At 41.4% G+C, this 16688-nt stretch overlaps 1 protein-coding gene across 4 annotated transcripts in view; it reads left to right on the plus strand.

The window, feature by feature from the left end:
- KDM4B (lysine demethylase 4B) overlaps positions 1-13941 on the plus strand; it is a 90904-nt gene extending 76963 nt beyond the window's left edge. For all 4 annotated transcript variants that reach the window (XM_075776775.1, XM_075776776.1, XM_075776777.1 and 1 more), the window contains 8 exons: positions 108-184; positions 362-417; positions 888-996; positions 6397-6582; positions 6751-6915; positions 7694-7813; positions 10637-10729; positions 12613-13941. In XM_075776775.1, the coding sequence (XP_075632890.1) occupies positions 108-184; positions 362-417; positions 888-996; positions 6397-6582; positions 6751-6915; positions 7694-7813; positions 10637-10729; positions 12613-12798 (992 nt within the window). In that variant the 3' untranslated portion in view covers positions 12799-13941. The remainder of the gene's footprint in view (positions 1-107; positions 185-361; positions 418-887; positions 997-6396; positions 6583-6750; positions 6916-7693; positions 7814-10636; positions 10730-12612) is intronic.
- Positions 13942-16688: the final 2747 nt, after the last annotated feature.

A 16688-nucleotide genomic window follows, 5' to 3' on the forward strand; every position in this document is an offset into this window, starting at 1 on the left:
GAAATACTACACCTGATTTCAAAGATGCTTCCGAATTGAAAAGTCAACAAGTCAGTACTACAGATACGTTAACAAAACTCTGAAGGCTATAACTTTGTTTCTTTCAGGCTGTTACGGAATACGTCCAGACTTGGTGAATGAAAGTTGGTCTTGCTCACGGTGCTCAGCCAATGCATGGACAGCGGTAAGCATCTGCTCTTCTGGAGACAAAAGAAAACTTACTGTGGGAATTAGATACTTCAGCTGAGATGGATGGTGGGAGGGTACAGTTTGCCTTTGCATCCCGGATGTGGTGGAGTCATTTTTTGGGAAAGATAGCAGAGCTTTTTGGTCCTGTTCTGAAGGAGTTTTGTTCCTATAGGAATGCTGCCTGTGTAATCTCAGGGGAGGAGCTCTTCAGATGACCACTGATGGGCGGTAAGTGATGGTTTTAAATACTTTTCCTTCCATACTGCATGTGATCTTCTGGTGTTGTGAATTTGGTCTTGATGCTCAGTGTAGAAGCTTGTTTTGGCATTATGGAGACACTGGCTACTCACTGACTTGGCAGGATAAGCTTGAGTAACTGCTGTTTTACACTGCACTCAATAGCAGAGGTAACATGGCTCTGAACACTTGTTGAATATGGTTATCTGTCAGAGAAAAGTCTTTTCAGAGAATGGTTGGTATCATGCAAGATGAGATGCATAAGAAGGTTGATCTCTCTTGTTCCAGAGACATTTACTTTCTGCAGCCATGATTAACAATCAGTTGGTAATGTTGCTAAGGCTGCCAGCCACCGTAAATATGCCTTGATACTGAGGGAGTCAGAGAAATGTTAACTGCCCTCTTGAGTATTTGATTCAAATAATGGTAGACTCTGATATGTCTCTTCACTTTTTTCCCAGGTGGATCCATATAATCTGTGCTATTGCTGTCCCCGAGGCCCGTTTTCTCAATGTAATAGAGCGTCATCCTGTGGACATCAGCGCTATTCCAGAGCAGAGATGGAAACTGGTAGGTGTCTTTTACCTGCAGAGTGTTTGTGAGTAAGGGCCAAAAAAGAAAAAGGCTTTAACTAGACAGAAAACCATTGTGTGGGAGCATAAAGCAGCTGAGATTGGAGGTGATGTTCTCACTCTTATTTCCAACAAATGTGCCAGGAAGCTTATCATTTGGCTGTCTGCTGAGGGACCGTCTCAGTGCTTTGACACACAAACACATTGTGATTACCAGATCTGCCTTTACTCCCTAGGAGTGTGCTCTTTCCCTGGGCAGTGCCCAGGACGCTTACCCACCTCACAGTCAGGGCTAAACTACCTGAAAGCCTTGTTTACTGAAAGTACCGCATGACAGGAGTGTGAAGGAAAGAGAAAGAAGCTGACATATTGCTGACTTGTTCATCTGTAATCTGATTTGTCTGTCTTTGCAATATTTCTCTTTTTCTATCAAGAAATCTCTTGTAGAAATTAATAAATGTTTCTTTGTGACTGTGACTGCGAGGTGAGACTCTGCAAAGATTTTAATAAAAGTCCAGCAACAACTTGTTATTTAGTTGTGTAGCCTCATCTGAGGGATTAGTAATGGATGATTCATTAGCTCAGAGCAATTAATCTTAATGTTAGTTAATGCCCCATCACTATAGTGTGTTATTGCAAAATTAATTGTGCTTTTGCAGCTTTTTTCGTACAGAAGTCAGCTAGGCGACAGTTGGGAGTGTGGTATGGGGGAAGGTGATGTAGCAGTGATGCATTGGTTAGCATTGATGTATTTGTTAGCTGCGCAGCCATTTAGTGCAGGCCGCCCAGCCGCGGCCTGGATGAGAGATTAGGAAGAATCTCTGTCTGCTTCCAGAGTTATTTCTCTGTTGTGCAAATGGGTTTTGTACACAAATGTGAATGTAAAAAGCATTCATTATTCAGGTGGAGTGATGGAGCAGTGTGATGTGAGAGTGATAAATCTTGCAGCAGTGGTTCTTTATGGATCATCTGACATTTCCAGCATGCATCCTCTTCATTACCAGCACTTGTAACGATGAACTAAAAATCCTTTTACACAAGACTCACTTGTATTGCTTAATGGAGCCTCACAAGGAAACATGACTTAATTCTTTAACTCTTCTGTGGCTACCTTACAATCCTATAGAGGCAGGGCAGCGTTAACGTACGTAAGACTCTTGTTTCATTCTGCTCTGAAGCGTTGGCTATTCCATCCCAGCCTCTGTACAGACCTACTACACCTCTTTCTGTTTCATTCCTGAATTAAAGCTTCAGAGCTGTCTTCCATTCGCACCTCATGTTTTCTTCACGTCTCAGGAAAGGTAGAGAATTTTTTATATGAAGTACCTTGACTTACACAGTCTAATGATGTGATTTACAGGCACCGATTCCTCATGTTGGAGTTTGCAAGTTTGTTCAAAGCCCGGCTTTGCACATCTTGCTTGGAAAGTATTAGCATGGATGGTGCTTCACACTGCTTCATCGTAATCAGAGTAACTTTTCTAGAGGTGTAATGCTGGTTTATTTCTGCCAGGGTCTGTCACGACTGCCAGCAGGGCATGTTGGCTAGTCCAGGTAGCTTTGGACACAGGTTCAGGTCTTGGTCTTGAGTTTCTGTGAGCATGCCGGTGTGATTGATCCCTCTGTAAGATCTCTGGTGCCCCTATAGAGCTAGCCCAGCTGTTAGGATGTGAGAAGTAGATTTTCAGCCTAATTACTCTATGTTCAAGAATGTCATCAGATAAGTACTGGTGTATTTAGACTGATTACAAAAATCCTTCTACTCTGCGTTGGTCTTTATTTGTGAACACCATTACCATGTGTATGCATGCACCATTGACGTCTGTTGAAAACAGTTTGTTGGTGTTGTCACCGCATACAATGTAGTTTTATTAGTGTCATTTGCTACAGGAAAGAAAGCAAATTAATTGTCGTGATCTAAAATTGAAACGAGTTTTAAAGTTATGAACTAGAGAAAGTTTAAAAAAATTAATTTGGATGGCAGAATGTAAAAGCAGCGGTGCTTTGAGCAGCAGTGTTGATGTAGTGTGTGAAGAAGTACAAAGGCAATTTAAATTGGATAAAACTGCGGAGAAACGTGCTCATGAGCCATCGTGGAGAGTTTTAGGATCCTTTATAGGAATCTGATGGCTTTGGCAGTGACGAAGTTGATGCAGTACTAGAGGAAATTGGAGAGATGGCCTTTGTTACTGAAAAAGATGGAAAAGGAGAGAAGGAATGATGGGATGGTTGAGGACAGTTGAAGTGAATGAATGGAGCTAGTGAAGGAAAGAGGGGTAGGGGTTATCTGTGATTATTTTTTTAATATGTTTGTATTGTTTTACGTTACTGTGAGAGGGCTAAGGTAACAAGGAGTTACAGTGATCTGTTTAAAGGTATCTCCTGTTCTTTGAGCATGCACCAGGCCTCCCATTTCAAGCACAGACTTCTCAGTCCATTTGTGGGTATTGCATCATTTTAAAGAATGCAGTTTGCATGCTTCCTGAGTAATGGTGTATTACAGGCCTGTGCGCGTAAATTATTTATGACGTGGAAATTTGGAATAATTAGCTGTCATTCCTTAGTGGAGTAAATGAATTGCAGTGTTCATCATGCAAGAGACAGCCCATTTCTTAGTCTCAGCAATGACCCGACTCTCCGGTGTGCATTTATTCTGAAGATTTTTCTCCTGTGCTTTAAGCCTCCTCTCTTCCTGCTACCTCCCCTCCCGCAGAAAATGTCTTTAAATCTGCAAGTGCTGCCTCACCACAGCGCACGGCACCGGTGCTTCTATCCATCCCATCTCTCACCCTTCCAGATCTTCTACATTTTCACTCCTTCCATCATCTTCTATATTTCAGTCTCATCATAGCTCACATTTTTCTTTGTCCTTTGATCATATTTGCTCTGAATATTCCGTTGGTGTAGCTCTTTTGCCTGTCACAAGGAGTTTGTCTTGCCACTGGGGTGTCATGCCTGTCCTTCTGGCTTGGAAGAATCCTGTTCTCATCAATAAAGGCAGATTCCTGATACCGGAGGGTTAATGCTCCCTTGAGAGGCAGTATTGAGCATGCTGTATATCAGCAGTTGTCCCTGCTGGCGGGAGAATTAGGTATTGGCAGTTTAATAATGAGATCTCATTGCTATTGACTCGCCTTCAGTGCCGTGTTCCTGCTGTGCACCTTGCCGTGGTGCTTATCTGGCTTTTGAACATGGGCTACAGAGCGATAAAGGCATAGCTTATTAAATACTAAAAAACGCATTCTGGCCAACACTAAGGCTCTGGCTTTGAATTTCCTGGCTTTTGTTAGTTTAAGTAAAAAAGGCCAAATTAATCTTCGGTGTAAACATACTGACTTCAACTTCAGTTAATTCACAGGAAGTGAATTGGACTTATTTCGTACACGTGTGGGGCAGACTCCAGTCAGGGAGAGGTGATGTTGCACAGAAACAGGGAAGAATGCATCTCCCCTTCTTCTGCACATGTTGCTTTCAAGGAAAAGAGAAATACTCATTGAAGAAGGAGTGGTCTTTTATTTGTCTTGGCAGTGTGTTGTAGTTAGCGCAGTGGGGCCCTGGCTCTTGGCTATGATAACACAAATAAAACGTAACATGGAAATTTGGCAATCTTATTTTACATTTACTGGTTAGTTTATAATGCGATGCCACTCTTCATCTTTTTTTGAGGGAACGCTTTTAAGATAGCTCAGATCTAGAAGTAGAGTGAATTTGTACTTCTGGGGGTTGTACTGGCTTTTTGTGTGATGTCGGGCAGCTTACGTTACATTTCTAATCCCATGGGATGTAGTAATTCATACGGATCCTTAAGTTTAGGTCATGTGTTCTGTCGTGTTGCATACTTTGAACACCGCTTTAATGGTAGTGAGGTAAACGAGAGGCCACGAGGAGTGAAAGAGGGGAAGAAAGGCTCTGTTTAATATCAGACGCTGCAGAGAGAAAAAGAATGTCGTTCATAGCGTCGTAGTATGTTTATAGGACATCGATGTTTAGCTGAATGGATGGATTGGGAGGGAGGTGGGCGGTCAAACCTGGGGGCAGTGGTGGAGCAAGCCAGTGCAGTGTGCGTTGGAGACGGTCGTCTGGAAATGAGCACTAAAGATTACTGCTTTCCTCTCTTCCTCCTCCTATGTGGAAATTATTTCTTTGTAATAGGTAAATTACATAGCTGTATAGTCAGACTCATGGGCATAGAATATCTCTCAGGATTTTATTTATATAAGATGCATGTTCGTCTCACATGTGTGATATTAATTTTTCCCTGATTTGCCTTGCCTAAGCCTCGGATAAGGTAAAGAAGCTGCCATCAATCAGTGACAGATTCCCTAGACTTAAAATGTTAAAAGCTAAGAGTAGTGTTTCCACATAGTTCCCGGGAAACATTATGCAAGTGTCCAACTTAAACTTCTTTAGATTGGGATTCCCAAAATCTGCTCTTCTAAGGGGCTGGAAACAGGAATTTGGTGCTGTTAGGGAATGAGGAAACGTATCTCGTTTCCCACTGACACCTACTGCTTGCTCCAAGCCTACAGTGCCATAAGGCTTATGATTTTTAGCTTTGAAAAAAATTACATTTCTTTTTCAAGTAGTCACACATCTTAAGTTGATTACCTGTCCCCCCAAAGTGCTGTCTGATTAGATTAGTCTAGTAACTGGGTCTGCTTTGCAGAAAATGAGTTTAAAATATACTGGAAGTTTTCATGCCTTTTTTTCCCCTGTAATTCTGGTGTTTGGTACAATGTTTTTCTCTCTTCTGTTTGCAAAACAGTAACTGAATTATCTACAATAGCTAATCTGACATGGATACCAATAAAATACTTATGGTTGATAGGTTTATGTGTGTAAAATAAACATGCAATATTTTTGTTCCATTATATAAAATTATATTCTATTAGATCTAATAGGTATAATATTCCATTCAGTAAAATAGAACAGATTATTACACAGTTATTCTGTGTTCTGTTCTTTCAAAAAATGAAAACATCGTTTTCTAGCAGGGTGTCTGTGAAGATCCAGCTGCTGTTTGAATTAACATAGGTGCATGTCATATACGTAAGGAGGACGAGTATTGAGTTGTAGCAGTTCTTTGATCAATGAGGCGTCTTTACCTCTTGTGCCCTCCAGTGAACAGAGTCTCAAATGAGACTTAATTCTGCTTCACCGTCCAGCCTGGTTCTGGAGGGCTGTCACTGGTAGATGCCGTTGTGTTGAAGGGAATGATAAGTTAGTATCTGCTGCGGTTTCTTGGCTTACGAGTGATTCTGGCAAGTGTCTGTAGGCAGTTCTGGAAGTATTGGGCTTGACCTCTCGGCAGCAAACATCACCGGTTTTGGCTGTGGCTTCTGTACGTTGCATTAAAGCTGCCTTTGCCTGCGTAACGCCGACCTGTGTGTCTTTTCAGAAATGTGTGTACTGTCGGAAGCGGATGAAGAAGGTGTCTGGTGCCTGCATCCAGTGCTCCTACGAGCACTGCTCCACATCCTTTCATGTGACCTGTGCGCACGCAGCCGGCGTGCCCATGGAGCCAGATGACTGGCCCTATGTTGTATCCATCACTTGCTTCAAACACAAAGCAGCTAACCAGAATGTATGTTTCTGGGGTTGGGGGGTGGTGGTGTTGTGTGGTTTGGTTTTTTGGTGGTTTGTTGGGGTTTTTTTTTAATTTATTTTGTAGAACAGTTTCTCTGTGCCTGTGTCTTTGACGCAGCTTTTGTGATTGCAAATTGCAAATTACGCTCTTTTCTCCACAACACAGATTCAGTTTCGAAGGGAGGTGACCCTTGGACAGACTGTGATCACAAAGAACCGGAATGGACTCTACTACAGATGTAAAGTGATTGGCATGACGACACAGACTTTCTATGAAGTGAACTTTGATGATGGTTCATACAGTGACAATGTTTACCCAGAAAGCATTATTGTAAGCAGCTCTCTGTGGAGACTATTGCCGTTATAGATGAATATGAAGTGTAACGCATGCATTCCTCTTCTGTGAGCTTTGGGGTGGAACAACAAAGTAAAACTTTAAAAAAAAAAAAAAAAAGCAAAGCTGCTGCTTGCATAGCAAACCTCATACTGCTCTTCATTACTAATCTTTTTGTTTATGACATTATCTCATTTCATTTTTTTGGTTCCTTTACAAAGATGTGATTTTGCTATATGCAGATGACTTAACAGAAAGCAATGTTTGTTTTAAGTTGCATCCTATTTGTTTTGTGGTTGAATAACTCTTATTTTTCAACTGACAAGCGTGATTCATGGGGGAAGCAGATTGTCTGTAAGCACGTCTGGTTCAAAATAGGGAATTCACTTAATAGAAGGAATGTCTGGAAGAGGCTGACTTGTCAACTCATGCATTCTCTTCTTGATTGTGCAATTGATTCACCATGTGAAACAGAGCGGGTCACCTGGCTTGTTTTTCCTGATACAGGAGATGTGATCTTTTGGGCTTTCTTATGAGAAATTTCCCAGAACTGAGTACTGTCACCAGAAGAAGGTCCAAGTGCTTATTTCGGGTCTCTCTCTGGTTAATGATTTTATTTGAGAGGACTGCAATTAATCACAAGTGCAGAAACTTTCTTCTACCTAATTATAGTGTTACATAGCAACTTCCTTGAGCAGTGAGTTTAACGCACCTCTTTACCTAGTTCCTGAGCTTTGTTGTTTTGGCTGTCTGACCTCTTTCATTCTGTCTTCAGAGCAGAGACTGCATCCAAATGGGACCCCCTCCAGAGGGTGAGTTGGTTCAGCTGCAGTGGACGGATGGAATCATCTATAAGGCCAAGTTTATTGCAGCCCAGATCAGTCAGATTTACCAGGTGAGTATGGAAGAGTACGCACGTACTTCATGTCAACGTGGCTGATGGTTGCTCGAATCGTATAGCTCACTAGTGTTGAATGCTTGCTCTGGTCATGAAGGGAGAATTTGCCTTCTGAAATTAGTACCGCTGATAGTCTAAAGAGAAATACAGTGTTAAAATCAGATCAGGGTAAAGGTTTTTTGTGGCAGAATGTGGATGTATGGATAGACATATGTCTAGACTGCATCTGCTTTTAAAATACAAAATAAATTTGCCCGTTTCCTTACAGCTCAGATCTGACTCAGGTCAAAAGTGACCTACTCGAACTGCTCTCTGATGGCTGTTGTATGGCTGGAGCTGAGCTTGTCATCTGTAGTTCCCCATGAGTCAATACCTACATAATTAACAACTTTCCTCGATGCTTTGAGAGGAAGTAGGGAAAGGATGGGTCAGGAGACTGCTTCAAGGGGGGAATAATCCTCTCTGGTCATGGGAGGGTACTTTGTGGGAATAATGTCCTGCTGCTGTTGTGTGAGGAATTAGAAACCTTTGATCTCGAGTCTCATCCACTCACCATCTCTTTTTAAGGTGAGAAAAACAGCAGCCAGGTTTTTTTGGCTTTGAGTCTGTTCCACATACGGGGTTTTTGTTTGTGGAAGGTTGTAATAGTCAGAAAAGGAAGATTTAACCTGGTACGCAGTGTTAATATTTCGGCACAGAAGGTTTCAGTACATTCATTTGATTAAATCCTTTTTAAAATGGCACCAAGAAGTTGAAAATTATAGTGGTTTAGAAAGTATACTTGTGCACATCCTTTTGAAAAATGTATGCTGAAATGTGCAAATAATTGTTACTTTTAAGAGATTAATGACTCTGGAAAAAAGGCAAAGGAAGTCCCATATTGTGGATTTATTTGAAATGGGGTTCTGTTTTCTATCATTTCTACCCGGAGTGTTTCATATCTGTGTGCAAAGAGCACAATAATCCACCTTGTCAGTTAACAGTCTTTTTGGTGTGGATAATGGATGTTAACTGCTTCAGAGATGATGTGATCTGAGGTGACCCTGGTTATGAATAAGGACAGTCTATAGTTCTATAAAGATCTATTGTTATGCATGCTTTCCAGTTTAATCACAGGATAGGAAATTGTCATTGATTTCTTGGAGGTACCATAATTTGAAATGGGCTATTCCAAATAGTGCCAGATGACAGAAAAATATGCATGAGGAGTCTGTGTTTTTCAAATCATGCAGTTACCTATAAGTAAAGCTCTTCTCCATAGGGAAAATAGCCTGAATAACTTTCCACATTGGTCCCCTATGTAGATGCTTTTTCAGTACTTACAGTGCATCTCTTTTATCTGTTTTGGAATAGGATTACATTTAGAAAGACAGAAACAATTTTGTTATGAAATAAGTGTATTCAGAGGAAGACAGCATGGATTAGCTTTTGCATTTTAAATTTATCTTATTTTGCAGTAGCTTCCCAGTTCACATCTCTAAGTCTGTATTTCGTGTGCTAAGATTAGGCCTGTATATTTTTTTTAAAAATGGAGCCCCAGTGGCTGTGTTGCAACTTGCTTTAATGTGTGTTCATACCGGATCTAACCCATATCAGTAATTTGGAACTTAAGGTCCAACCACTCTGTAATAGTTTAAGATAGCACTGCCCTCACTTGCAAATCCTGCCTTTCTACGATAAGTTGAACTTGTGTAGCGGAAATGGCAGACAGCGATCTGCGCGTGCCTCGGCTGTTAAATTCGTGTTCCCTCCCGTCTCTGTTACGGTAGTGGTGCTCTGTAAAACCAGAGAGTGAATGGGACCAGTAGCATCTTAAACCACCTCAGCAGAGCTCAGGAGAACTCATCTTTCAAAGCCTGTTCTCCCACCTGCATAGTTATTCCAGCTGATGTATGCTGCTCAGTTACGGGACCTCAGCGGGCGTCGCTGAGCTTGAATAACTGATGAGCTGCAGGACCTGGGCAGCGCAGGAGGAGGAGTTCAGAGCACAGATGCTTTCTTCCTTCTGAATTTGTCTGGTCTGAACCTGACATCCCATATTAAGCTGTGGTGTATGTCCTTCTGCATTATCCAGAAAAGCGTAATGAATCTTGAGCAAAGGAAATTAGAATCTCTTAAAAACTTTTAATAGTTTTAACATTTTTATATGCGCATTTCCATGAATAAATATTCCTGTAACATCTGATGCATAATTCATGATGTAATCAGTGTTTAGCAAAAAGGGTTTGACGTGAGGAGTTACCAGCATTTTTTGTACCTGGCTGACTCTTTCTGCTTGTTAAAATACAAATGTATTTTAGTAGCTGGAGTTGTTTCCTTATGATGTGTGAAAATGCTTTGTTTAAGATGAAAGAAATTCTCATTACCATATTGCCTGAATACAGGCCTGCCTTTTATTGTAAGTTAAAAGCTTCTTTTTTCAGGATTTGAATGAAAAATCAGTGGAAGTCTCTAGTGCTCTAGAGATTTCTGCCTGGGGGGGGAGCAGAGGTGCTGGTCCAGCTGCAGTGTAGACATTTTAGGATCCATGGGAGCACTGAATGAAGCCACTTGGGCCGGGTAAGACAGGGATGCCTGAGCAGCACTGAAACCAGCACTTTTTGGGTTCAGCATCTTTAACACATCTTAGGGATGCTCGTTCTATAGCAGTCCCAGAGACATGTGGTGCCAGGAACAGGGGATCATCTGTGGGAGCTGATCCCTGATGCTTTCAGGGTATTCCCATGAAGGGACCGTACATGGCATAGTCTGGGAGTGGACTGTTGAGGTACTGTAAATGTAGAGGCCAAGTTCTTATTTCACTTTCTGTCTACTCTACAGGTCGAGTTTGAAGATGGTTCCCAACTAATGGTGAAGCGTGGTGATATTTATACCTTGGAGGAAGAGCTTCCCAAGAGAGTGAAGTCTCGCCTGGTGGGTATCAGAGTCACAGAATAGCAGAATGGCTGTGACCTGCAGTACTCGTTCACATTTTCTTAGCGTATTGTTTGGACATAAGGTGAATGCAGCCTCCTGTTTCTGTGGCTGTAAAACCACTTGTCATTCACAAAATAGGTAGAGTAAAAAAAATCCTTGATGTAAATGCTTGAGAAACATTTAAATGATTTTCCCTTTCACATGTTCAGATCTGATTTTTGTTTTCTCTGATTTAAAGATTATGGTTGTATCATTTTACACCATATGAATTTAGTTATACGAACTGCCATTCCATCTGAATACTGTCTTTCATCAGAAGTGAGGTGAATTGGTCTACAGATAAGTGGTTTCTGGAGAACTGATTAACGACATGGGACCAAACCCCGGTTTCTCATAGCTCTTACCTATAAAGCTCTTAATCTAAAAGATCCGGCTGTCTTTAACTGCATACAATGGAATTACTGAGCCTAGAAAATATGACGGATTTATTTCATAGCTTTTTTTGGTTCCATACTCGCTGGGTATTTTCAAACCTGGTGCCTTAACCTTTAAAGCCATCTCATTTAAACAAATTGTGAGACTGATTTCTATGCAAATGGAGAATATACAGTTCTCTTCTTCATTCTGAATGTCTGTTATGTCAGCTACTGCAGGACAGGGATAGATCCGCAAAGTTAACCTGTGATGAGGTGGTGGGCTTCTGTCTCTCTTCTGAGACAAAAGGGATGGTCCAACCTTCCCTTAAGATTCTGAATTGCTGTGCCAGGTTAAACCAGTGATTCACTGACCCTGTGAATCCGTGGCCGCTAGCAGAAATGAGAGATGCACATTGTCAAAAACAGCCTGGTGACAGGCAGTTCTGCAGAAGAACTGATGACAATTGGGAGGAAACTTTTGTTTGCTTATATGTGAAATCTTCAAGGGTTTTACCCCAAAAAACCACTTGTAAAATTCTTTCTGTAACGGATCTCTGGATGGCATCTCCATCTTGTTTGAGGTGGTTTGTCTCAATAAGACCCCATGGCATAAATTTTAGAAGTTAATAAAAATTTACCTTGTTATCCTTGAAAGACTTTCAGTGGCAAAGAAGCACTCTAGAATTAATTTCTGGGATGTGCACAATAGACCGGTTTAAGCTTGGCTTAAAGACAGCTTACTGGAGCTCTGAACTACAGGAGTAGGAAAGAAACATATTCTCTGCAGTGAAGACCATCAGGCTTTATAACAGTTCCGGAGACAGAAATGCAACTGGAAAGTGAATAGGTAGTTTCAAGTCTGGTTGAAAGTTCTCTCATGTACTTTCTGCTGCCAGAAGTGTTAGACCATGCTCTGCAGAAGTGATGCTCACAGTGCTTTAATGTAGAACAGTGAACAAAGTGATAGGAGATGATAATTTTTACCAAGAAATGCATCTCATTTGGGAGTGTAAGAGCAGGACAAACAGAAGCAATTGTTTGTAGAGTCATCCCCAAATGCTTTCTTTGGGTCTTTTTTTTTTTTTTTTTTTTTTTTTGAAGACCTTAGGGAAGCCCCGATTTCATGGAAATTCTAGGAATGTATAACCTGAAGAGGCAGAGGAGGATAGGAGTAAACAGAGAATTGGCAAGGCAGGAGCTGAATTGAAAGATACTCTGAAACAGAAAGAAGGCAACTCGAGGGTTTCTCTTTCCAGTTTGGTTTCAGAAACCCAGAATTTCTAATTTCAGCCATGTGCTTTGCATGTTTCGGAGTTCACTTTTTCTGCAGAAATACCCTGAACCAAATTGCTGACTTGCTATCCCTGCTGTGCTGTTGCGCAGGCGCGCTCCATGGTTTGCACCCGTGTCTCTCCCCGTTTTCCTGCTGTGCCTCTAACGATTGTACTCTCGTGTCTCCTGCAGTCCCTCAGCACTGGGGCCCCTCAGGAAGATGTATTTTCGGGAGATGAAGTGAGAGCAGCCAAGCGGCCCCGGCTGGGGAATTCAAGAAATCCCGAAGAATATGGACAAAACCCAGATTACTTGGTCTTTATGGAGAGCCTGTTGCAGACACAGTACCAGCCTGGAACTCAGAGCAACATGTTTTAACCAGGATTAATTAAAAATAATAAATTAACCCTTTTCAAGACTGTGGAATAGAAGACTATCCTTGTGCAATAGCCTGCTGTGAATTCTTTCATCTACTCTTGGTTTGAACTGCAAGAAAATCTTGTCTGGCTGCACGCTACCTCTACTTTGCCAGACGTTGCTGACCCATAGAGTAGGGAGCTTGAAAAATCTTCAAACAGCATTTCACACAGAGACTTTGGAAGAGTTTGTCCTAATGGAGCTTTGTGACTGGCTCCTTTTTATGAGGCTTGGAAAGGGTTAAAATTTAACAAAATGACTTTTTAAAATATGTCAAACTCTTTTGTCTTTAAAGGTGCTATTACATTGACTACTGAAGCAGCCTTTGGAATTGTGTTTTCTGTACATAGACGTCACCTTTGTGAAGTTTTCTATAAATGAGCATTATTAAAAAAAAAAGCAAACAAAAATAGGAAAACAAAAGTTTCCACAAAACATTTTTCTAGATTATGGCTTTAAAACAGAAAATAAAATCCTCCCCCCTCAGCCCCAAATAAAATGTGACTAATACTACAGCGGGGAGAGAGAGAGCAAGAGCAGATGTCCTGGGAAGTTCTGGGTTCTTTTTTGTAAAGAAACACTATCTTCTTTGTAAGCTGGGGAAGATGGGGACAGAAATGTTTCATAGCTGGGATGTTTCTTACCGTTAGTTCTCTTAAAGACACGTGATAGATGTGTGCGTTTCTGCCATGTCACCAGGAAGGAACTTAGGGAAGAAATGGCCAGGTTTGGGTCATTCTTGTCGTCCTCCTTCCCCATCTTTGCCATCACAGTTGCTTTCTAGTTAACCATCAGCATGGCTTTCAGTTACAATATGCCTCAGTTTGGGCAAGTGTTCTGTTGCTGCTTCTTGTGTTAGCTCCTTTACGAGCCATCCCCCTTCCCCACTGCAGACTAGAGCGTCAAGGGATTGCTCTAGCTCTCTGGTAGGCATGTCTCCCATAGGAACCTTTTCTTTTCTTTGTCTCCTTTTTTTTTTTTTGTTTTTTTTTTTTTGTTTGTTTGAGTTGTGCTCCTTACAGTTGTGAGAATCATTCCATGACAGAAGCCTGGGAGGTGTTTGTATGTTTTTCTTTTATCCTATTAAAGAAGAAATTCCCCAAACATCTTTGATTGTTGTGACATCCTTTACTTAAGTGAAGACTGAGCCTTTGAGATACTCCTGGGGAAGAGGAATGCAAGCCCTTCATTTGATTGGACTCAGTTCACTGAGAATTGAATGAGCATTAAAGGCAAAAACAAATCCTAAAGTACTGAGTGGGCAGCTCCCACTTGAACACTTGAAAATCACCTCCGGTCAAGGAGCTGTTACGGAGCAGTCTTTTGTAAAAGAGCCTGATCCAAACCCTGCTGAATTCACCGGAAAGTCTTCCGCTGTCTTCGGAGGACCTTTGTTGATTCTGAGGGAAAGCAGGCGGCAGCTCTAGCACAGAGTTGGGAAGGGGACGTGGCTTCTGCAGTGTCTGGGTGAAGGGGGGCAAGGGCACGTCGTACCACTCGCCTCGATGCCTTGGCCGGGCAGAAGCTGCTGTGAGATAGGAGAGCTATACAGAATGCTGCACAGCAACCATTTCCACTTTAATTCCCTGAAATTACTGGACAGAAAGAGACAATATTCCTCTTTTTTTTTTTTTTTTTTAAAGCCCCTTTGCAAGGTGGTCATTGTTCTGTGGAGAGGTTTTTAAGCAATGCTATAGCTGGATCTTTAAGGGAATAAGTGGGAAGGATTTGTGGGGTAGCAGATGGTAGATTAGCATCTTAAGAGACTCAATGGGTATTGAACTGCCTCAGTGAAAGAGTGGAGATAGAATAAAGCAATTTTTTAATTTTATTTTTTTTTTAAATTTTAGTTTTTGTTCTCCCTTGAGAGAATCAGAGTTCCCTTTATTTCTTACTGCCTCTGCTACGGGTTATTTTCCTTGTGTGTGTGTCTGTGCGTGTGTGCACGCGTGCGTGTTTGTAAGATGTTTGAAACAGGGTTTTTTTATTTCTGAGTTTTTGACGTTTTCAATAGATGTCTCCAAGAATAAAAACAAACTGAGACTAATAAAAGTTTTAAAAATTGGCAAGGTTCTTAAAAGCCTCGGTTGTTACTCCTACATAGCTGTCTCCTGTCGGTTAAGACATGATTTAATAGAAAACTTGCTTGTATAAAAGAATAAGAATGTTGCCAGGCCACAAGAGAAATACTTTAAAACAATTGAAAGAGAATTAAAACAGCAGAGGATTTTTTTTTTTGGAGGTGGGAGGGGAAGGGTGGGATGGGATGAGTGGTAGTGAGCATTGGGGAATTTCCTCTGCATGTTGAAGTCCTGACTGAAATTGCACCGTTACTGTATTCATATGTAGTACCTTTTAAAAATACTATTTATATTGTAAAAACAAAGTGTGTTTCCTCACCCCATATTCAGATGATGAGTTATGTTTAAACGTGAACCTGGAACTGTAGAATGCCCTTCCTTGTTGCAGGGGTTCTCCCTTTTTGTTGATTTTTAAATCCCTCTCTTTGGTTTAGGAATGACTTGTGCAGATTATCTATAATGACCATATTGATGGCCTCTGTGCATCGGACTATTGAAAAGGAAATAGGAAATGCACATTCCTACCCTCCCCTTCCTCCAGTGAAATATATTTGTAAGTGTCTGATTATGTGCTATAAAAATAATTTTTTTTTCCTCCCCCTAGATTAAGGATGTGATGTATTTTTTGCATATTTTTTTTCTCTGCCTCTAGGTTCATAATGAATTAAAGGCTGTTGAGCACTTCAGAATTACACTTTTCGGGGGGTTGAAGTCTCTTCATTTCTAAGTTTAAAGTCTTTTGTACTGCAGGAGAAGGTGGTTCCCAGATCCGAGGGGTAAAGCTGACAGATAAAACTGAGCCAAGAGAAGCTGAGACTGATGGAGAACAACGTGCTCTTTTCCTTCCTCTCTGTTACGCACGCAGGAGAAGAGGTCTGTCATCACAGCCCCTCCCAAAATTAAGAACCAAGCTCACAGTGCACTTTTATCCAAGGTCCAGGATTTGCTCTAGCTGGCTTGTTCATGAGAACTGTGGTTGCTAAATAGCCAGAGGCGCTTCTAAAATCCTTTAGCTTTTAAATCACTGGTTTGCCATTGCCTTTTTGGAATCTGCTTCGTAGCCTTCCAGTAGCCTTTCTTTCCAGCCCTTGGAGGTCGTGCTGACATTGAACCTCTTAAAATAGCATCTTCCTGAGCGTTCATTTGTACGCCTTCATTTCCCATCCTGAGCCCTGGTGCTTTTCTACAAATTCCTCCCCAGCTGTTGCAGTATGAGGCTAACGCTGCAGACTATGTGAAAGAAAAGAAATCTCCAACTTCCTGTCCTTTGCAGCTTAATAGTTAATTTCTCGAGATAATCTGAGGAATCATACTAGTGGGAAGAAGCTGCTCGATACGGAGTCCATTGGAGTTTACACCTACACAAAGCTTACCTTTGAATTTAAGATCTGCTATATCGCTGTACTAAGAACTAACATAATTTTAAAGATGTCTTAAGAAGCAATACGTACTTCCAAGTAATTGCCTGGATCAGTGATCAGCGATTCTGTTGTGCGCTCAGCCTCACACAGTGGAATAGACGTTTCCACACAAACCCCCTAAAGTCACTGTGGGTTTCTGTTTTTCGCTGAGATTGCTACACTAAAATATAGATGATGTAGGGTTATAGGAAATTAAGCTGTGCCCAGGGAGTCCTCAGGGAGACAGTGCGAATACTACAACTGCTGTAGTGAAGAGCTTTGCCTCCTACGCTTCCCTCTGTCTAAGTGCCGTTCGGGGCGGGATGAAAGACTGTAGATGAGCACAACTCATTAGCCTCTTCTTCTAACC

Source organism: Balearica regulorum, chromosome 26 (genome assembly GCF_011004875.1).
Source record: "Balearica regulorum gibbericeps isolate bBalReg1 chromosome 26, bBalReg1.pri, whole genome shotgun sequence".
NCBI lineage: Eukaryota > Metazoa > Chordata > Aves > Gruiformes > Gruidae > Balearica > Balearica regulorum.